This window comes from Meriones unguiculatus, chromosome 20 (genome assembly GCF_030254825.1).
Source record: "Meriones unguiculatus strain TT.TT164.6M chromosome 20, Bangor_MerUng_6.1, whole genome shotgun sequence".
NCBI classification, from domain to species: Eukaryota; Metazoa; Chordata; class Mammalia; order Rodentia; family Muridae; genus Meriones; species Meriones unguiculatus.
The window spans coordinates 66919188-66942513 of NC_083367.1; the positions used below are offsets into that span (position 1 = coordinate 66919188).

Consider the following 23326-nt stretch of genomic DNA (forward strand, 5'->3'; position numbering starts at 1 on the left):
GGAGGAGAGAAGCAGTCAGAGAGTAGGCTTGGCACCTAATTGGCACAGATGATCAGAATGTATCCCACCAGCTTAGAGCTGAGGAAAGGCCTGCAGAGGCATTTAGAGTCGGCTGGGTGACCATTGAGCAGGACTTTGAATGCTGTGAGCAGAAGGGGTGTGAAGTTGGTTTTGACCGGGGCTGGTATATGGAAGAAACCTAGAGCATCAGGGAGAGGCCTGTTTTCATAGAAGACAGAAAAGTGTGCATTGTTCAGTGGTACAAGCTGGCAATGAGCTTTCTGGGATGGCACTCTGGCCCTTAGGTAAGCGAGATGGCTGGGACTTGGGTGTGCTTGGAGCGTGGACCACCAAGACTTGGATCAGATATAAAAAGGGGGATAAATATTTATAACCCCAGCTTCAGGCAGCTCAGGCAGATTATTTTAGTAGAATGGTTCAGTATTCACTCTTTGATGCTTTTCAGAAGAACAATTCCTTTGTGTCTCACAGAACATTGATGCAAGCCATCTAAAGCAAGCGAAAGTAGCAGGAAGTAAAAATAAACTCTGAAAAGAGGCTCATTGGCCAGGGATAGAGGAGGAAGTTGAGAGCTGAACAAACAAGTGTAGGATAATTTTAGAAAAACAGATTTCATTTAAACAGGCTATATCTTGAATAGCTGTCTACCAAATGTCACTTGGTCATTCAATATCCACTATACAAAATGGTACAAACACTTTCAAATAGGTAATTACCAGAAGACTTAGCAGTGAATATAATATCTAAATCCAAACCTATAATATACACACATGCAAGAAACAGAGAGAAAGGAAAACCACCTTTCTCCTTAGAAAAAAAAATCATAAGCTTTATGTTTGAAAATTGAACTGATTTTCAAACTTTGCTAAAACTCGATGTTATATATTTTTGTATCTTGCTTTAACAGCTCGTTTTCACATCCTGCTAGCAGGGTGGCTATCCCACCACCTCTTCCTGCCTTCTGCTCCCACTGGCTAATTCCAACCCCCTCATTAGCGCTTGCTGCAGTCATTGAAACAACAGGCTCTTTCTTTCCCTGTTTCTAGTCTGTTTTTTTTTTTAATGACCCCAAAAGGTACTTTTTTCCTCCTCTTAAATTATTATTATTATTTTTTTATTAGTTACATTTTATTAACTCTGTATCCCAGCTATATCCCACTCCCTCCTTCCCTCCCAACCCACCTTCCCTCCCTCATCTTCTCCCTGCCCCTTTCCAAGTCCACTGATAGGGGAGGACCTCCTCCCCTTTCATCTGACCCTGTTTTATCAGGTATCTTCAGGACTGGCTGCAAAGTCCTCCTCTGTGGCCTAGCAGGACTGCTCCTCTCTTGGGGTGTGGGGAGGTCAAAGAGCCTGCCATTGAGTTCCTGTCAGAAATAGTCCCTGTTCCCCTTATCATGGGAAACCAATTGGTTACTGAGCTACCACAGGTTACATCCGAGCAGGGGTTCTAGGTTATATCCATACATGGTCCTTGGTAGGAGAACCAGTCTCAGAAAAGACCCTGTGCCCAGATATATTTTGTCCTTGTAGAGCTCCTATCCTTTCAATGTCATACTAACTCCCCCTTCTTTCATTCTGAGTGAGGTATCCCAGAAGAAGAAAGTCATACATGGTATACACTCACTTATACAGACCTATAAGATATGATAAACACAATGAAATCTATACACCTAAAGAAGATAAGCAAGAAAGAGGACACAGGGTAAGATGATCAACCCTTACTTAGAAAGACAAATGGGATGTACGTTGGAGGTAGGAGAAAATAAGTAACAGGCCAGGAGCCTACCGCACAGGGCCTCTGAAAGACTCTACCTAGCAGTGTATCAAAGCAGATACTAAAACTCATAACCAAACCTTCGGCAGAGTTCAGAAAATCATACAAAAGGTACTTTTAATAATACTGTTTTGCCTAGCACTCACCATGTAGACCAGGCTGGCCTTGAACTCACAGAGCTTTGGTTACCTCGTCATCCTAAGTGCTAAGATTCAAGACCTATATCACCATCCCAGGCCCTACCCTTTGGCCTTTTTATTCAAGGCCATGGAGACTTCACATTTGTTGTCACATTCTTACCACTAATTCCTTTTTTGTCATCAGCCCAGAAAAATGCCTGCTTTGCCCTGAATCTTCTAGGCTTCCCTTCATTGCCTGCAGGGAGAAAGTTTCTCAGCTTGTAGGAAGCTTTGGTTTGAATGCCACTCCCCTTCCACATTCATGGCATCTTTCAATCTGCTATAAGCATGACTTCCTTTGCTGAAGCATTCCGTGTCTTCTAACCCAGGACAGATTTGCCCCTTTAGTTTGTTTTTGGCTTTATTTAATTCTTATTTGGAGGGTGTTTTTTTTTCTGTTAATCCTTTTAGTCAGTATTCATAGTAATGGGTTTTATGTAGTACCTTCATATATATATATATATGTATGTATATATATATATATATATATATATATATATATACACACACACACACAATTCTACCTTGTTCTTATTCTTAATTCTCTCTGCATTTCAGGAACACTTTATTTTTTTTATGCCTTTTCATGCTGTTGCTATAATTGACCTTATGCTTGGGGCTTTAGGTGTCTGTGCTATTTATATAATTACCGCATTCATTTATAAATGTTAATTTTTTCATGTATATGTATGTGTTCCTGAATATATATATGCACAACACATGAATAATGTAGCCAATGTGGATTCTGGGAACCAAACCTGGGCCCTCTGTAAGAGTAATATATACTTTTCACTGCTGAGCTAGCTTTCTAGACCCTAACAACCAAATCATTACAATCAGAAGCCATATTTAATATTTTCTTGTTTATTAATGATGTTTATAAGTATGCCTAGCGCATGTTTGAACTTGAATGCATTGATAGGTGGAAAAGTGGACTGCTATTATGGTCTCATCCACACTCTCTAAGAATATTTCCCCGGGCACTCCTTTAAAACAGTATGGGCCATTCATAGTGTCACACATTTTTAATCCCAGCACCTGGGAGGCAGAAAGAGGTAGGTCTCTGTGAGTTTAAGTCTAGCCTGGTCTACATTGCACGTTCCAGGACAGCCAGAGCTACACAATAAAGATATATATATATATATATATATATATATATATATATATATATATATATAGAGAGAGAGAGAGAGAGAGAGAGAGAGAAAACAGGCAGGAATACACAGAGAAGTTTGTATTTTTATTTATGTGTAGGTGGGTGTGTAGACAGGAGTACATTGCCCTTGGAGGCCAGAAGATGGCGTCAGATCTCCTGGAAATGGAGTTACAGAAGGCTGTGAGCCACTTGACATGAGTGTTGGGAACCAAGTCCATTCCTCAGCAAGAGCAGTGTCCTCTTAACTTCTGAGCCATTTCTCCAGCATGTAGAAAGGTTTTCCCTTGTACAGAGATTTTGCACATCCCTTAAGAACAATAGTTCTATCAGACTTTCAGAAAGCTCCTGTTTTAGTTTTACAAACGAGGTAACAAAATTCCAAGCAAGTAAACCTAATGACTTTGTAGGTAGAAATTTCAAGGTGTTTATACTTTACCAAAGATATTATTTTAGTCTGAGCACAATATCACAGACCTATAATCCCATCTCTCAGGCACAGAGGCAAGAGGAGTCCAAGTTCGAGGCCAGCTTGGGCTACACAGTGAGCCATGTCTCAGAAAACAAACCAGCAATATATATATCCTCACATTGTATTATTGGCTCCTGTTTATGTACCTGTCAGTCAGGTAGCTGATGCATAATTTTGTGTACCTGCCACCTGCTAGGCCCTGTGGAGGACACCATTTCCCTTGAGCATCAGTATCATTAAGTGGTTAGTTGAAGAGGGGCAACGGATTAATAATTGAAACAAATGACTTCAAGTAATGATAAACATTGTGAAGAAGATAAAACCATGAAGTGCTCAGGAGAGTGGACAGGGGTTGCTCTGTGCACTCCAGTTAGGGGAGATTGTGCAGAAGAACTGATGCTGGAGTTGAGCCCAAAGACAGCCTACCAGAGATGTACAGGGAAAGCCAGTCATTTGGAGGGAACTGCAGATATGCACATGGGCAGGAAGAAGGCCAATATGGCAGGTGAGGGGAGGAAGGGGGCAATGCTATCAGGGCAGCCCATGTCCCTTCTCTGCTAATGAAAAGGTTTCTACTTGTGATGGGCAGCCATAGAGTTCATCTAACATATGCAGACTGTGATGTAGTTTTGCTTTAGAAATGTTCTTGGTATTAGAAGGTGCTGGTGCAGGGTGTTGGCCAATGGAGTGTCAGCAGGAAGACAGTAGAATGTGACCGAAGATAAAAATGTGCAAAGTCACATGCATACTGAAGATTGCTGTGGGAAGTGATATCTTGCCTGCTAATTGCCTAAAGTTACCCAGGAAGTCAGTGACAGACAAGGTCCTGTTTCAATTATTATGTAGGTGAAAAATAGCCATAGAGCCTCTCAGGGCTTAGAGAACCTATTTATTTACTGTTATTAATACTGTTGATAAACATGTGGAAAGTCTGGGCTATGCAAGCCCGACATGAGCTTGATTCCTGGAACCCACAGTGAAAGACAACCAACTCCAGGAAGTTGACCTTCACAGGTATGCTATGGTATATGCTCCCTTCCTCCATCACACACATTTGTGCTCACATGCACACATAGACACACACACAGGTACACATACACAGATACACAGACAGACAGATACACACATACATACACACACACAGCAATACAAAAATTATGTAAAGAAATATGCATACTTTTCTTCCTTCATTACCATTTAGTTTTATTATGTTAATCTTGTTATTTTTTTTTTCTAGCTCCTTCTCCAGCACACCCTGATTAATGATGCTAAGACTTCTGCTGAATCACTTCTTCCTAATTACCAGCTTTTAGTGGTTATTTTAAATTGCTTCTCATCATGTTGAGCTTGTGTTTTGAACACATTTTTTTAAAAGAGATGTTAGAGCTAACTAGCATTTTAATTAAAGTTTTCTAATAATAAAAAACCCTACAAATAAAATGATAAGATCTATTTTTGATATTTGAATTCAATCATGTCAGTCAGTTAAAAGTATAGTCACATGGCCAGTGAGATATCACAGTAGAATGGGTATTTGTCAACAAGTCTGATAAGCTGAGTTTGATCCCAGAGACTCACATGGTGGAAGGAGGGAATTACTTCCCCCTGGTAGCTGTTCTCTGATGTCTGTGTGTGTGTGTGTGTGTGTGTGTGTGTGTGTGTGTGTGTCTGTGTGTGTGTGTCCACCCACAGAGACATGAATACATAAGCGTAATAAGTAGAAGGTGCAATCATTAATACAATTTCAGTTTTTTCACTGAAGATATTTCAAACGACACTCAGAAATGAACTACAAACACGTTGTTAACAATTCCTTTGGAAAAGTAAGCCATGCTGCTTGAGATTGTGAACATTTGTGGGTCTATCTGACTCTCATAATTCTCTCTCCTGAAGTTATCAGTCAGTTGAGCAAGTTGGTGGAGATTTGAGGAAGCTCCTTCGTTAGAAACTAAGCTACTTTGGTGAGATTCTCCTTGCAGAGCTGGTTCTCTCATCCACTCTTTCCTGGCAGTAATTTGTTATCAACCAACCAAGTGTTGGGCACAGATGCAAGGAAAAAAATGCAAGTGTAAAAATGGCTAAAAACAGCCTGTTCTCAAGTAGCTCAGCCAGAAAAGATTTAGCAGTCAATCAGCAACAGCAATATGTTGTCAAATAAACTAATATTCATCTGATGTGGAAGAAGAGGGCACCAGGTATGGTATCCTCACAGCCTGATGCTATTGGAGAGACTTCCTACAGGATCAGGCATGGGAACTGGCTTTGAAGGAGAGACTCCTTAGTCAAACAGGGATGGGGAGGAGAGAAAGTGTACCTATGCCTTTCTGCCTTCATTCTCTATTGTTTTGTAAGTATATGATAAGGATAATTCACAGGAAGGCCAGGATACTGTGCCTGATATTGGCTACTGGCAGCTACAGAATCTTAGAAAACAATAAGCCATATTTTGGCAATGTGTTATTTACAAAAATGACCCCAGGTGGATTCTTCTGAAATGAACTCCGTGTCCAATTTGCTCTGCAGTTCTCACTTTCTGTTTCATTGACTACCCTCAACACCTAACACAGATACCTTTTTCTCTTCTCAGTTTGTTTTCAACCTTCCCCAGTTTTTTACATCTCTTTTTCTATTTCATTCATTTGAAATTTCATTTGAAATATTCACTCTTTTTAAATTTTAAAATAAAATCTAGGGCAGGGTAGATGGCTCTGTTGGTAAAGTGCTTGGCTTAGAGGCACGAGGGTCTCAGGCTGATCTCAGAATCCATTTAAAGTTCATGGTGTGGTGATGTACTTATAATCTCAGTAGCAGGGAGGCAGAGATAGGATTATCGTTGGAACTCTCTGGCCAGCCAGCCTAGCCTCTTTGGTTAGCTCCAGGACAATAACAGACCTTGTCTCAACAAACAAGGTGGACTGTGAGAAAGACACTTGGGGTTGTCGGGCAGCCCATGCCAGCATGCACACACAAATGCATGTGCTCTGAAAAAAGGGGAGGAACAAGAAAACAATTCTACAAATGGTATGTGGGGTCTTGTGAACATGGAGTAAGAGTATTTCCATTAACAGTCAACCAAAACATGCTTTGCAGAACTGACCAGCTTGTCATTAAGAAGCCCTTCCCTAGTTCTTTAAGGAGAGTTTGGAGGTTAGAAAGAAACACAGCAAGTGTAGCTGCAACTGTGGTCTTTTTCTCAAAAAATGCCTTTTTCTCTAAGCCAATTAAATCACCACGGCAGGAGTGACAGAGCTCAGGCTTGATCTCTTCAATGAAGAGAAGCCAATCAAACGGAAGGCGAGTTTGACCAGAATAGTTCACAATAGGAGAATGTGCCAGTACTGAAGCAGTGGGCATGTTTTTGTTAATTATTTTATAGATTCATCTAATGAGTAAAATATCGGTGCATTTATTTGGATAGGGTAGGGCTGTGTGCTCCTCTCCTGGAGAAGCAGGACTTACAGAGCTTTGAGCTCTTGGTTGTTTAATTGGTTAGATGACTAGTTGTTAATTGGTCTAGGTTGCCAGCTGTCAAGCTATTTGACACTTCACGGAATGAGTCGTTTTCATATCTTACTAGTCATTTTAATGTCATGATAATATTGAAAGTAGATTTATTTCTGGGCTGGAGAGATAGACAGGTGGCTAACATGTTTGCTGTGAAAGCATGAAGATGTGAGTTCAGATCCCAGATCCCAAGTAATTGCTGGGTAGATGTGGTGGCTTGGTTGTAATTCCAGATTTAGAAGGTAGAGACCGGGGGTGGGGGTGGAGGTGAGGTCCCTAGAACAACCTGCCAGGAAAAGTGGCCATATGGTGAGCTCTGGGATCGATTGAGAGACCCTACCTGTTTCAGTGAATACGGTAGAAGCACTCTCGAAGGTAATTCCTGACATCTTCCTCAGGAATCCAGGGGTGCACAACACACACATTACAAAAAGAAGCCCAGTAGGTTTATCGATCATTTGGCAGCCTACACTCACCGAGCATCCGTGAAGACACATGTTAGTTAGTTGCAGTTCTTCCCATCAAAAGCTCAGAGCCCTTGAAGCTCACAGCGCGGCACTGTCAGAACACAGGCAAGCATTCTGACGTGCTTGCTGTATTTCAGAAGCTTTGAAGAAGGCCCGAATGTTTTCTTCTTTTAACTGTCTCTACCCTGACACTTCCATGGTTGACAGGATTATTCAGTAGGATGACGGCATGAAACTGAACCACAAACTACCTTCTGTCTAATGCCGTGGTGGGGTATAGGGTAACTTAGAGCACAATGCGTCTAGATGCTTGATTTTATTGGTGAATGCTTTCTTTTGGTGTGGGTAGCATTCAAAAATATAAACTCACCTAAAACTACTTGCATGTATGTATAATGTGTGTATATATGTACATACATATATATAGTATGCATATTTAACTATTTGTCAAAATTCTCAAAATATTGCATCATCAAAATGTAAGTAATATACAATCTCAGCATAAGTGGTGTCTGTATCAACAGAATGTCCTTATGGTTGATGTGGCCTTGGTACTATGTCTGTGGATTGGTGAAGTGTCCTTCAGGGTGATCCTTTGCTCTTGGAAGCATGCTTCGAAGTCTCTGTCAGAGGATCCCACAGCAACCTGGTGATCATCATCAGCGGCACAGCCCTGCCTTCTTTCTCATGATTCAGGGGCTATAAATATATTCCTGTCTCACTCAGTGAAACTATATTAAAATTTGTAAGTGACTGGGGCTAGCAAGATGGCTCCGTAGGTAAGGATGCTTGCTGTCAAGGCTGACCTCCAGGTTCACTGCAAGGAACTCACATGGTTTAAGGAGAGAATGGATTCCTCTGATCTCTTACACACACTGGGGCATCTGGATTCCCTTTCACAAAATGATAACATGTAAAATTGTAATTAAGACTTTTGAAGTGACAGGTTTAGCTTATTTTTTAAGCTTTATGGTGATGAGTGGATAGTGGGTCACATGCTAGGGGTAGGTCATTGCTCCTTGAAGGTCTTGCACCTGCTAGAAAGTAGTCTTCTATTGGGCCACACCCCAGACCTCTGCTTTCTTTCCATTAATTACCTTCCTCAGTTGTTTTTGCTCATTTCATTGTGAATTCAAGAATAGCTGACAGGCTATCATTGTACTCACAAGCATTCTAAAGAATTGATCTAAGAGAGTCTTTAAATTGTTGGAGAAGCTTAAAGCTCTTAAAACTTTTAAAATTTTGATATAGAGATTTTTCAGATCTTATATGGTGAACTCAAAATTACACAAATCAGTTTTAGAGAATGGCTCCTGGTAGCTTCCATAGAGAAAAAAAGTACCATATATTTGTTCCTTGATTTTTTAAAAAATATTTCTGATTACTTTTTTGAGACAATTCTGGGAGAATTTTAATAAAAACAAAGAGAATGGTAATTTAATTCACAGTGTCTTTTTTTCTTCTTCTCCTGTTCCTCCTCTTCCTTCTTCTGATTTTATTTGTGGAAAATAGGCTGCACGGCGGGCATCTTCGTCTTCACCTAAACGGAGGGAGACATCGTCTTCTTTCTCCTCTCTGGAAAACACAGTGAAGGCGCCCAGCCGGTGTCCTTCCTCGGGATCTAAAGAAAGACAGTCCTGGGTCGACCCGGTTAACAGCTCGCCTGCCGCGGTAAATGTGGGGCACCCCCTGACCTTCGCCGTGCAGGTCCACACCCCCGCACCCTCAGAAGGAATCAGCTGCCGGGCCCCAGAAAACAGCTCCGTCATGGCGGAAAGCGGTTTTTTGAACTCTTTATCTAGTGATGACACTTCTTCATTGAGTAATAACCAAGACCATCTGACAGTCCCCGATAGAGCTGCTGGATTAAGGGCAATGGACAGAGGTAAGCCAGGAAGCTGCTTACTCTTCTTCAAAGAATGAATATTTGTTAGGGCATTGTATAACTCTGATATAAATTTGTAACAAAAGTGTTTAAACTCATGAATGGCCATTTGATAATTAGTCACTTGGGACTTAAGCCTCCAGCTCCTTTTCTAGAGTTTGCCTGTGGCAGCTCCTGTGGCCAGGGCACTTTTTATCTGTTGTAAGTGTTGGTAAAGTAAACAAATGCTTTAGACTATGAGGCAGGTAGGTATGTGATCATAAAATAATACCTCCCCATGATTTTGAATGAACCTCTCTCTCTCTCTCTCTCTCTCTCTCTCTCTCTCTCTCTCTCTCTCTCTCTCTCTCTCCTCTCTCTCTTTTGGTTCCATAGTCTGGGGGTTGTGGTAATTTGTCCCCAGGGATCTGTGGGATGGCTTTATTTGGCTTGGATGTTGCCAAATGTTTAGAGCAGCCCTCTATTGGAGAAGACCAATCAGTGACTGCGTAAGGGTATCTTTGTGGTCGACAGAAGGCAGATCCCCCACCTGTGGCTTGGAGGGAAGAACTTGTGATACAGAGCAGACAGCAGCTTATATTCCTGGGAAACAGTTTTCTCTTGATAAAGGAAATAGCTGCAGGTGTGTCCTTGAATATTCTGTGGAAATCTTCCGCTGTGATTCAGGAAACACTTGTTTCTGTCGTTATCCACTGATAAGTGTTTTCTGACTGTGCCTCATTCACGCTGGTGTGATGGATTTGCACTTCAGGCACTGCTGGAAGTTGGCTTGCTAGTTGCTGTACTAACTTGCAGGAGTTGCCCAGTGACATGAATGATGACTCTCTTCTACCTTAAGCAGAGAGGGTCTCCTTAAATTCTCAAATTTGGGGGCTAGAGAGATAGCCCAAGTGGTTTAGAGTGCTTGCTGTTCTTTTGGAGCATTAGAGGTCTAGCATTCAAATAGGGAAGCCACCAATGGCCACCTGTACCTACAGCATAAGGGGATCTATGTCCTCCTCTGGCCTTTGTGTGCACCCACATGCATTGTCAGTACACACACACACACACACACATGCAGAGAGAGAGAGGAGAAGAGAGGAATAGATAATAAAGTCAATCCTTAAAAAAAGTATCAATGTTTCAGATATGCTCTATTAATTTAATTTATTTTATTTTATTTTTTAATTTTTCAACAATTACACTTTATTCATTCTGAATCCCCCCATAAGCCCCTCCGTCCCCTCCCAATCCCACCCTCCCTCCTCCCTCTGCTTGCATGCCACTCCCCAAGTCCACTGATAGGGGAGGTTCTCCTCTCCTTTCTGATCTTAGTCTATCAGTTCACATCAAAAGTGGCTGCATTGTCCTCTACTATGGCCTGGTAAGGCTGCTCCCCCCAGAGGGAGGTGATCAAAGAGCAGGCCAATCAGATTATGTCAGAGGCAGTCCCTCTTCCCGTTACTATGTAACCCACTTGGACACTGAACTGCCCTGGGCTACACCTGTGCAGGGGTTCTGGGTTATCTCTATGAATAGTCCTTGGTTGGAGTATGAGTCTCTGGGAAGTTCCCTGTGTTCAAATTTTCTTGTTCTGTTGCTCTCCTTGTGGAGACCCTGTCCTCTCCAGCTCTTACTATTTCCCAGTTCTTACCTAAAATTCCATTCACTCTGCCCAACAGTTGCCCATCAGGCTCAGCATCTGCTTTGATAGTCTGAAGGGCAGAGGCTTTCAGAGGCCCTCTGTGGTAGGTTCCTAGGTTGTTTCCTGTTTTCTTCTTCTTCTGATGTCCATCCTCTTTGCCTTTCCGGATGGGGATTGGATATTTTAGTTAGGGTCCTCTCTCTTGCTTAGTTTCTTTAGATGCACAGGTTTTAGTGAGTTTGTCCTATGTTGTATGTCTATATGAGTGAGTATATACCATGTGTGTCTTTTTGCTTCTGGGACAACTCACTCAGGATGATCCTTTACAGATCCCAACATTTACCTGCAAATTTCATGATTTCCTTATTTTTCATTGCTGAGTAATATTCCATTGTGTAGATGTACCACAATTTCTGCATCCATTCTTCAGTTGAGGGGCATCTGGGTTATTTCCAGCTTCTGGCTATTACAAATAAAGCTGCTACAAACATGGTTGAGCAAATGTCCTTTTTGTGTACTTGAGCCTCTTTTGGATATATGCCCAGGAGTGGTATGGCTGGATCTTGAGGAAGCGCTATTCCTACTTGTCTGAGAAAGCACCAGATTGATTTCCAGAGTGGTTGTACAAGTTTACATTCCCACCAGCAGTGGAGAAGGGTTCCCCTTTCTCTACAACCTCTCCAGCATGTGTTGTCACTTGAGTTTTTGATCTTGGCCATTCTCATGGGTGTAAGGTGAAATCTCAGGGTTGTTTTGATTTGCATTTCCCTAATGGCTACTGAGGTTGAGCATTTCTTTAAGTGCTTCTCTGCCATTCGGTATTCCTCTACAGAGAATTCTCTGTTTAGCTCTGTTCCCCATTTTTTAAGTGGATTACTTGGTTTGCTGCTTTTCAGCTTCTTTAGTTCTTTATATATACTGGATATGAGTCCTCTGTCAGATAAAGGGTTGGTGAAGATTTTTTCCCAATCTGTAGGCAGTCGCTTTGTTTTGATGACGGTGTCCTTTGCTTTGCAGAAGCTTTTCAGTTTCACGAGGTCCCATTTATTGATTGTTGCTTTTAGAGCCTGTGCTGTTGGTGTTCTGTTCAGGAAGTTTTCTCCTGTACCAATGAGTTCTAGGGTATTTCCCACTTTTTTTTCAAGCCGATTTAATGTGTCTGGTTTTATGTTGAGGTCTTTGATCCACTTGGACTTCAGTTTTGTGCAGGGTGACAAGTATGGATCTATTTTCATTTTTCTACATGTAGACATCCAGTTAGACCAGCACCATTTGTTGAAGATGCTATCTTATTTCCATTGAATGGTTTTGGCGTCTTTGTCAAAGATCAGGTGTCCATAAGTGTGTGGGTTTATTTCTGGGTCCTCTGTTCGATTCCATTGATCCACCATTTTGTTTCTATGCCAGTACCATGCCGTTTTTAAAACTGTTGCTCTGTAGTACAACTTAAGATCAGGAATGGAGATACCTCCAGAAGATCTTTTATTGTAGAGGATTGTTTTAGCAACTCTGGGTTTCTTGTTATTCCATGTGAAGTTGAGAATTTTTCTTTCCAGGTCTGTAAAGAATTGTGTTGGTAATTTGATATGAATTGCATTGAATCTGTAGATTGCTTTTGGTAAAATGGCCATTTTTACTATGTTAATCTTGCCAATCCATGAGCATGGGAGATCTTTCCATCTTCTCATATCTTCTTCTAATTCTTTCTTCAGAGATTTGAAATTTTTTTCATACAAGTCTTTGACTTCCTTGGTTAGGGTTACTCCGAGGTACCTTATGTCATTTATGGCTATTGTGAAGGGTGTTGTTTCCCTAATTTCTTTCCCAGCCCTTTTGTCTTTTATATACAGGAGGGCTACTGATTTTTTTGAGTTAATTTTGTATCCGGCCACTTTGCTGAAAGTGTTTATCAGCTGTAGGAGTTCCCTGGTAGAGTTTTTGGGGTCACTCACGTATACTATCATATCATCTGCAAATAGTGATAGTTTGACTTCTTCCTTTCCAATTTGTATCCCCTTGATCTCCTTCAACTGTCTTATTGCTCTAGCAAGGACTTCCAGTACTATGTTGAAGAGATATGGAGAGAGTGGGCAGCCTTGTCTTGTCCCTGATTTCAGTGGGATTGCTTTAAGTTTCTCTCCGTTCAGTTTGATGTTGGCTAAAGGCTTGCTGTATATCGCCTTTACTATGTTTAGATATGTGCCTTGTATCCCTGATCTCTCCAATACTTTAAACATGAATGGATGTTGGATTTTGTCAAATGCTTTTTCAGCATCTAGGGAGATTATCATGTGGTTTTTTCTTTCAGTTTGTTAATATGGTGGATCACATTGATGGATTTCCGTATATTGAACCACCCCTGCATACCTGGGATGAAGCCTACTTGGTCATAGTGGATAATATCTTTAATGTGTTCTTGGATTCGGTTTGCAAGTATTTTATTAAGTATTTTTGCATCAATGTTCATAAGGGAGATTGGCCTGAAATTCTCTTTCTTTGTTGAGTCTTTGTGAGGTTTAGGTACCAAGGTGACTGTGGCTTCATAGAATGAGTTTGGTAATGTTCCTTCTGTTTCTATTTTGTGGAATAGTTTGAAGAGAATTGGTGTTAGCTCTTCTTTGAAGGTCTGGTAGAATTCTGCGCTGAAGCCATCTGGTCCTGGGCTTTTTTTGGATGGGAGACTTTTGATGACCGCTTCTATTTCTTTGGGGGGATATAGGACTATTTAGTTGATTTACCTGGTCCTGATTCAGCTTTGGTAAGTCAAATCGACCAAGAAAATTGTCCATTTCATTTAGATTTTCAAATTTTGTGGCATATAGACTTTTGAAGTAAGTCCTAATGATTGTTTGGATTTCCTTAGTGTCTGTAGTTATATCCCCCTTTTCATTTCTGATTTGGGTGGTGTCTCTCTGCCTTTTAGTTAGCTTGGCTAAGGGTTTGTCGATCTTGTTGATTTTCTCAAAGAACCAGCTCTTGGTTTCATTGATTCTTTGAATTGTTTTATTTGTTTCCAATTGATTGATTTCAGCCCTGAGTTTGATTATTTCCAGCCGTCTACTCCTTCTTGGTGTGTCTGCTTCTTCTTTTTCTAGGGTTTTTAAGTGAGCCATTAAGGTGCTTGAATGAGCTGTCTCAAATTTCTTCTTGAAGGCACTTAGTGCTATGAACTTTCCTCTTAGCACTGCTTTCATTGTGTCCCACAAGTTTGGGTAGGTTGTGTCTTCATTTTCATTGATTTCTAGAAAGACTTTAATTTCTTTCTTTATTTCTTCCCTGACCCAGCTGTCATTTAGTAACAAGTTGTTCAGTTTCCATGTGTATGTAGACTTTTTGCTATTTCTGTTATTGTTGAGGTCCAGCTTTATTCCATGGTGATCAGACAAGATACATGGGATTATTTCAATCTTCTTGTATCTGTTGAGGCTTGCTTTGTGACCCACTATATGGTCTATTTTGGAGAAGGTTCCATGAGGTGCTGAGAAGAAGGTAAATTATTTTGTGTTTGGGTGTAAAGTTCTGTAAATGTCTGTTAGGTCCATTTGATTCATGACCTCTGTCAGAGACATTGTTTCTTTGTTTAATTTCTGTTTTGTTGACCTGTCCTTTGTTGAGAGTGGGGTGTTGAAGTCTCCCACTATTAATGTGTGGGGATCTATATGTGCTTTAAATTTTATCAATGTTTCTTTAACAAATGTGGGTGCTCTTGTATTTGGGGCATAGATGTTCAGGATTGTGATGTCTTCCTGGTGGAATTTTCCCTTGATGAGTATGAAGTGTCCTTCCCCATCTCTTTTGATTAATTTTGGTTGAAAGTCTATTTTATCAGATATTAGAATGGCTACTCCTGCTTGCTTCTTGGGTCCGTTTGCTTGGAAAGTTGTCTTCCAACCCTTTACCCTCAGGTAATGTCTATCTTTGTGTCTTAGGTGTGTTTCTTGTATGCAACAGATTGCTGGGTTTAGTTTACGTATCCATTCTGTTAATCTGTGTCTTTTTACTGGAGAGTTGAGTCCATTGATGTTGAGAGAGTTTAATGACCAGTGGCTGCTAGATCCCTTGATTTTGATGTTGGCTGTGGTCATCAGATTGTGTGCTTGGTTGCTTTTTGTTTTACTGAAGTGAGGTTATTTATTTCCTGTGTTTTCTTGAATGTAGCTAGTTTTCCTGGGTTGTATTTTCCCTTCTAGTGTCTTCTGTAATGCTGGATTTGTTTGTAGGTATTGTTGAAATTTGTTTTTGTCATTGAATATCTTGTTTTCTCCATCTATGAGGACTGAGAGTTTTGTGGGGTATAGTAGCCTGGGCTGACATCTGTGTTTTCTTAGGGTCTGCATGATATCCGTCCAGGCCCTTCTGGCCTTCATAGTCTCTGTTGAAAAGTCAGGTGTGATTCTAATGGGTTTGCCATTATATGTTACTTGGCCTTTTTCCCTTGCAGCTTTTAGTATTTTTTCTTTGTTCTGTATACTTACTGTTTTGATTATTATGTGGCGGGAGGATTTTCTTTTCTGGTCAAATTTGTTGGGTGTTCTGTAGGCCTCATGTATTCTAATTGGCCTCTCCTTTAGCTTGGGGAAATTTTCTTCAATGATTTTTGTTGAAAATATTTTCTGGGCCTTGGAGAAGGGAGTCTTCTTTTTCCTCTATTTCTATTATTCTTAGGTTTTGTCTTTTCATATTGTCTTGGATTTCTTGGACAGTCTGTGTCAGGAATTTTTCGGATTTAACATTTTCTTTGACAGATACATCGATTTCTTCCATTGTATCTTCTACACCTGAGATTCTTTCTTCCATCTCTTGTAGTCTGTTGGTTATGCTTACCTCTGTAGTTCCTGTTTTCTTCCCTAGATTCTTCCTTTCTATTATTTCCTCCATTTGTGTTTTCTTTAATTTTTCCAATTCTATCTTCAGGTCTTGAGTTGTTTTGTTTACTTCCTTCACCTGTCTGATTGTACTTTCCTGTTTTTCTTTTAGTTCCTTCAACTCTGTTTCTTTTATTTCATTCAGTGTTTTAAGAATTTCCTTTCTAAAGGCCATAAACTGTTTGGCTGCAGCTTCCTCTATTTCTTTACGGATGGCAATATTCTGTTTGAGTTTATCTTCCTCTATGTCTTTACATATCTTATTTGTTTCCTCTGTTATCATCTTCATGAGCATAGTTGTTAGGTCATCTTCTTGGATTTCAGTTATGCTGGGGTGTCCAGCGCTACTTGCCCCTGGGTAACTGGGTTCTGGAGATGCCATATTGCTCTGTCTTTTGTTGCTTGAGTTTTTACGCTGGCCTCTACCCATTGTGCTATCTTAGGTATTTGGGGTTATTTTCTGGTGGTTCCTGAGGATCCTGTGGTGGAGAGAATCCCCTTTGCAGAAAGCTGGTTTTTCCTGAAGGATGTGTTCTCAGCTTTTTGGGTATAGTCCCTGGATGGCTGGTGTTTTTTCAGGAGTTGCTCACCTCAGGGATATAGATCTGAGTGGTAACTGTGGTTTTTGTTAGTCGAGAGGGTTCTCCTCTCACCCAGGGAAGTCCTGAGGGCAGCTGCCCTGTTTCTGGGTTTCTTGTTGTAAATTTAATGAACAGCTGCTGTGACCCAGTTGGACATCAGGCGAGCAGCAACTGTTTGTGCCTGTGTCTGGAGCACAGCTGAATGATGGCCCCACTGGTCTGCTAGTCTGCTAGACTTTTTCTAGGGAAGGATTGGGTGATTTAAGTCAGAACAGTTTCCTTCCTTCCCTGTGGATTCTCTGGAGACACAGACTCCCAGTGTCTTTTTTGCCCTGGTGCACACTGCTCAGTGTCCGCCAGCTGGCTGGTGCGTAGAAACTGCCTGTGTCTGCCTTTGCAGCCTTTGGGAGCCTGGGTGCCTCCCTAAGCTGGGTAATTTTCCGGGGACCTTTTCAGGCTGGGGGTGTCGGCTGAGTGCTCTGAGATCAGACCAGCCGTTTCCCTCCCTATGTGTTTGCACCGTATAGTGAAACTCATTTGCTGGTGCCCTGGTGCCCACAGTTCTATCTCAGGTGGCGAGTCAAGTGCGCAGGCAGGGAGGGCTTTGTGCCGGAGCCTGGGTCTCGGGCTCTGGCTCCAAGCTGGGTCCTGGGGTGCCCATGGAACCCGAGTCTTTTCCAGGGGATGTCTGGGTGACCTAAGGCTGGTCCCAATCGTTTCCTGTACCCTGGGGTTATCTCTCGACTGAAAATTCCAGTCTCTGATAGTGTGGTGCCCAAGGTTCAGTCTGGGACCGTGACCAGAGACACTGGCTTGTGGCTCTGGGCTGGGGCTGGGGCTGGCGGCCGGCGGCCAAGCGTCTGGTGGAACTGGGATCTCTTCTGCAGTTTAGCCGGGTGAGTTAAAAGCTGATTGAATCCCCCACGGTGGGGTATCCTCTCACCTGGGAAACACAATGACTGTGTTTTATGGCCGCGAGTTCTGATTACTGGTCACTGTGCTGATCCTGCTGCTGCTGCTCAGAATGAGAGTCCTCCCGGCGCCGCCATCTTGCCCCTCCTAATTTAATTTTTTAAAAAAGAGTAATTTAGGTCAGGAATCACAACTGTAGGCCAGAATGCCTACACATGTGTGTATGTGTGTGTGTTATTTTAATATATGTAAATTTAAACAGCCAAGCTAGTAACTCATTTTCAAAGTCACCTCAGTATTCATTGCTCTCTAGGGCTTTCTCCATGAATGCTTTAGGTGTCTTTTTGTTTTTTTTTTTTTTAAGGTTTATGTATTTATTTTGAGTGCTCTACCAGGATATACATTTGCATGCCAGAGGAGGGCATCAGATCACATTATAGATGGTTGTGATCCACCATGTGGTTGCCGGGAATTGAACTCAGGACCTCTGTAAGAGCAACTAGTGCTTTTAACCACTGAGCCATCTCTCCAGCCCTCCATGGATGCTTTAAATTAAATATTTTATATGAAAACCTCCAATCTGGGCCAACTTCTCATTTGAAAAGTTTCACTGAGGATTGAAGTCATTGGCAAGCCAAGTAACTTGGAGAGGTCGCTGAGTAGGTAGGGTGGGTAGGAGACAGGAGGCATCACCACTGCGGAAGAGGACAGAGATGTGGCTTGTTCTATGAGGAATGGGGGCAGTGGACTCTATCCATCCAACCATACATACATGAGGGGATGTTGGACAAAGCATTAGGCTTCATCGTGTCTTTTTGGGCTTGCACAATTGAGGCCAGTGGTATGTGGAAAGATGAATTAAGAAACCTTTTTTGAAGCTACAGGCTGTTCAAAATAGAGCAGACAGCTTGTACTTGGGTGCCTTCATCACTGGAAGTGTTTATCCATGTGGAGATGGCCATTTTCATTGAATGTATGTTGCATGCACATCCAAGAATATCTGGGCAGTGCAAATTCGTACTGAAGGTCCTTCGGTTCGTGTTTAAAGGACACGAAGTTGTGAGGCTAGATGAGAGCATGGGTCTGGGGAGAGGAGGTGAATATGATCAAACACTTTGTACAAAACTCTCATGAAAATAAACATTAAAAAGAAAAAAAAAGCACAGATGTTAAGAATGGGAAAACAAAACAAGCTATTGTTTCCTGTTTAAGAACTCGCTGTAACAATTTGATTAGGAGAAATAAAGGCAGAATGGACAGGATGGTTCAGTGGGTAAAGTGCTTGTTGTGTAAGCCTAACAACCCAAATTGGATCCTCTGGACAATCATAAAAGTGGAAAATAAAAAAGAACTGACTCTAAAACGTTGACTTTGACCTCTGCACATGTACTGTGGGCACATGTGTGCCCTCACCTCAAGTTACTACTACTAACAGCACTAATAATAGTATTAATAGTGATGATATTAAAAGAAATAAATTTAAAAGTATAGAAATAACCTTCTTCTCTCTGTGACAATCAAGACTTCTAAAGCCTTAGAGAGGCTAAAATGCATTTATATTCCTTCCCAAGAGCCAAGCCTACAGATTGAGTTTCCCTTTAGGATTAATGAGGAGTTGTCATGGGAGGATGGATTTGTTTCTCACCCCGGTTTAAGTGCTATCCTGGGGACTAGTGAGCGGAGGAATCTAGCTGGGAGGCAACAGCTCTCTTAATCTAAGAATAAAGGAACCTGGTGGTAGTCGGTTTTGAATTACACACAGAATGACCAACAAAATCTAGGTGCTTTTTCTAATAGTGTAATGGGAAGGTATTTCTCCTGGTAGAGAGGAAGAGAATAGAAAGGTATTTTCCCCACATTGGTTTGTTGGCAGTTGCCATATGTTAGAGAATTCTTGCTGCTGATTTTTTCCCCCTGCTTTTGGGGATTTGGTTTCATTCCCAGAAGAGCTGAACCACATCAAGTCATCGCCATGGAAACGGCAGCCCAATCTTCCCTTGTGTTTGCTGTTGAGTAATCAAATTGGGTGTTGTGAATGTGTTTGTTTGGAGAAGATAGCTTTGTGTGTGTGTTTGACTTCTAAAAATTATTAACTTTCCAATGTGGAGAAGAGCCTCTGAAATTTCAGCGTCTAAATTATTATGCTGATGCTTTATATGAGGGTTTGAGGTTTCATTGTCATCCATGAAAAGAGTTAGATATTTAGAAGATTAAGATCTAGTCTCAAGACACATTTTCTGGGGAAAGAAGCATTTATCCTAGAAAAGAATTTAAAGGTTAATCGCTGAGTTCTGAAAAAAGCAGACAGCGTGTATTATAGCCTTTCTTCTGTTTAGAGGATGAAAGAAATATTTTGCAGTTGGTATGCAATTAAAATTGAGGTTTCTGGAATTTTATTCTGAATTTAAATATCCTTTTAGACATTCCTCCCAGCGGTGTAAGCCATTAGAAAAAGGGGATGGGATGTCAGTGGCATCCTCTGTCCTTTCCATGCTGCGACTTTCAGATGGCCGCGACTCTAGAACTCTCCACCACGCCTTCTAAGGTGGCGGGGCTAACTGAGCTCTCACCTCACCTCTGTTTTACCGTGAGCTCCTCCTCTCTTTGGAGAACGACTTTCTGACCATCACTGTGAAATGCAGATTAGAACAAAACAAAGCTCCACTAATAGTGGAGGTCTAATAGTGAAGTCAGCTCAACTTAGCATTGCTGCTATTATGATGATGGTGGTTCTGACATGTGCTCCTGTACTTTGTGATTAACACATCTAAAATCTAAAGGTGACTACCCTAAAACATCTTCACATCTAGTGAGGTGAGTGGGAGGAATAAAGCAGAATTAACAAAAGAAAGGAAAGCAAAGACGGTGTCACAAAGGAGATACACAGGGATTTATAAAAGCAGGTACACAGAAGACAGTCGCACCAAAGGGAGAGTCCTGCATGCAGGTGGGGCCTGGGGCAGGGAGGTAGGAGGGAAACCGGGACAGTATTGAATGATGGACTAGGCACAATTAATTTCAAAAGATAAACCAGGACCATTTGGCACTGAAGTGATGACATAGATGGACCTGTGAGTTCAAAGAGTCCTTTTAGGCTTAGGTCATAGGCTGTAATAGAATAAAAGGAGGCAGGAACTAAGAGGGGTGTGAGGCCTCCGTAATACAGTAAAGGTGGAAATTGGAAACAAGAGAGAGAGGAGGGATTCTGCGCCCGGCCTCATCTCAGTCATTGTGTAATTAGAACTTAATTTAGTCCATGAAGTATTTTCCAGTACTATTATTTTGTAGTAGAATGAGAAATGACCTTAAAGTAGGGATAAATATTTACTAACAGGAACATTTGTGTATGTGACAGTTGGCTGTCATGGCTTGGATCTCAGCATGGATGACTGACTCACAGTGTCTTTCATTGCTCCCACTTGAGTGCCGAAGATCTCCCTAAGTTACCTCAAGATAAACTGACTAGGTTGTCTGCAAATCTGCACCATACAACTAGGTCATTTGTGGTAGTCAGAATTCTATTACCTTTTTTACTTCTTCTGGGCTCTATACGTTTTGCTGGGGTTAGAACATAGGAGTGGAAGGCTGTGGAAACTCAGCAGAACAAGGATTCTGAAGCTGGTGAAGATTTAGAAGCAGGAAAATGAGTGACATCTGGAATTGGGTGGGAGATGGCCATGTTCAGAGGGAGGCACAGGCTCAAGCCTGTGCTGAGAAGGGAGTTTTTTATTTCTGTTTTTAATATTAATTTTATATTAATTAATATATTTTTATATTATATTAATTTATATATATTCACTTTGTATCTCAGCTGTAGCCCCCTCCTTCATTCCCTCCCAATTTCACCCTCCCTCCCTCATCTCCTCCCTTGCCCCTTTCCAAGTCCACTGATAGGGGAGGTCCTCCTCCCCTTCCATCTGACCCTAGCTTATAAGATATCTTCAGGACTGGCTGCACTGTCTTCTTCTGTGGACTGGTAAGGCTGCTTCCCCGTGAGGGAGAGGTGATCAAAGATCCAGCCACCTGAGCTCATATTAGAGACAGTCCCTGTTCCCCCTGCTAGGGAACCCACTTGGATACTGAGCTGCCATGGGCTACATCTGAGCAGGGTTCTAGGTTATCTCCATGCATGGTCCTTGGTTGGAGTGTCAGCCTCAGAAAAGATCCCCGGGCCCAGATTTTTTCTTTTTTTTTTCTTTGGGTTTTGTTGGTCTCCATGTGGAGCTCCTGTCACCTCCAGGTCTTTCTATCTCCCCCTTCTTTCATAAGATTCCCTGTATTCTACCCACAGTTTGGTTATGAGCCTCAGCATCTGCTTTGATACCCTGCAGGGTAGAGTCTTTTAGTGGCCCTCTGTGGTAGGCTCCTATCCTGTTTCCTGTTTTCTCCCTCTTCTGATGTCCATCCCGTTTGCCTTTCTGAGTGAGGATTGATTACCTTATCCATCTTGTCTTATCTTTTTTGTTTAGCTTCTTTAGGTCAGATTTTAGTATGTTTATCCTATATTTTATATCTAATGTCGACTTATAAGTGAGTATATACCATGTCTATCTTTCTGCTTCTGAGATACCTCACTCAGGAAGATCTTTTCTAGTTCCCACCATTTGCCTTCAAATTTCATGATTTCCTTGTTTTTCATTGCTGAGTAGCAACTTTCTTCACATCCTCTCCAGCATGTGTTGTCACTTGAATTTTTTTAATTTTAATTTAATATTATTTTTAATTATACTTTATTTACTTTGTATCCCCCCAATGTAGTATTCCATTGTGTAAATGTGCCCCAATTTCTGTATCCATTCCTCAGCTGAGGGTCATCTGGGATGTTTCCAGCTTCTGGCTATTACAAATAAAGCTTCTACAAACATGGTTGAGCAAATGTCCTTATTGTGTACTTGAGCCTCTTTTGGATATATGCCTAGGAGTGGTATTGTTGGATCTTGAGGAAGAGCTATTCGTAGTTGTCTGAGAAAGCGCCAGATTGATTTCCAGAGTGGTTGTACAAGTTTACATTCCTACCAGCAGTGGAGGGGGTTCCCCTTTCTCTACAACCTCTCCAGCATGTGCTGTCACTTGAGTTTTTCATCTTGGCCATTCTGATGGGTGTAAGGTGAAATCTCAGGGTTGTTTTGATTTGCATTTCCCTGATGGCTAATGACATTGAGCATTTCTTTAAGTGTTTCTCTGCCATTTGATATTCCTCTATTGAGAATTCTCTGTTTAGCTCTCTTCCCCATTTTTTAATTGGATTGCTTGATTTGTTGCTTTTCAACTTCTTTAGTTCTTTATATAGTCTGGATATCAGTCCTATGTCAGATAGAGGGTTGGTAAAGATTCTTTCCCAATCTGTAGGCATTCATTTTGTTTTGATGATGGTGTCCTTTCCTTTACAGAAGATTTTCAGTTTCATGAGGTCCCATTTATTGACTGTTGCTCTGAGAGCCTGTGCTGTTGGTGTTCTCTTCAGGAAGTTAGTTTTCTCTGCCAATGAGTTCTAGGCTTTTCCCCACTTTTTCTTCTAAGCGGTTTAGTGTGTCTGATTTTATGTTGAGGTCTTTGATCCACTTGGACTTTAGTTTTGTGCAGGGTGATAAGTATGGATCTATTTACATTTTTCTACATGTAGACATCCAGGTAGACCAGCACCATTTGTTGTGAAGGTTACCGGTTTTGGTGGTGCATGCTGGTAGGATTTGCTTACGGGGAAGGGTTTTGTGGTAACACATTGGAGAACTGAGAAAATGTTTTGAGAGAACTCTGCTCTGGGGCCGGCTACCCTGGGGGCAGCACTGCTCTTGTCTGTGCCTCCTTCTTTGACTAGAACCCCCAATTTATTCCTGAGAGGAGAGGGCTGTGAGGTGCTGCATGTTGGAAACCCGCTTAAGGCTC

General features: G+C 41.5%; 1 protein-coding gene across 6 annotated transcripts in view; it reads left to right on the forward strand.

Annotated features, from left to right (window-relative positions):
* Nucleotides 1-23326, forward strand: part of Ipcef1 (interaction protein for cytohesin exchange factors 1) — a 163683-nt gene that overhangs the window by 116949 nt on the left and 23408 nt on the right. For all 6 annotated transcript variants that reach the window (XM_060373283.1, XM_060373280.1, XM_060373281.1 and 3 more), the window contains one exon: nt 9086-9458. In XM_060373283.1, the coding sequence (XP_060229266.1) occupies nt 9086-9458 (373 nt within the window). The remainder of the gene's footprint in view (nt 1-9085; nt 9459-23326) is intronic.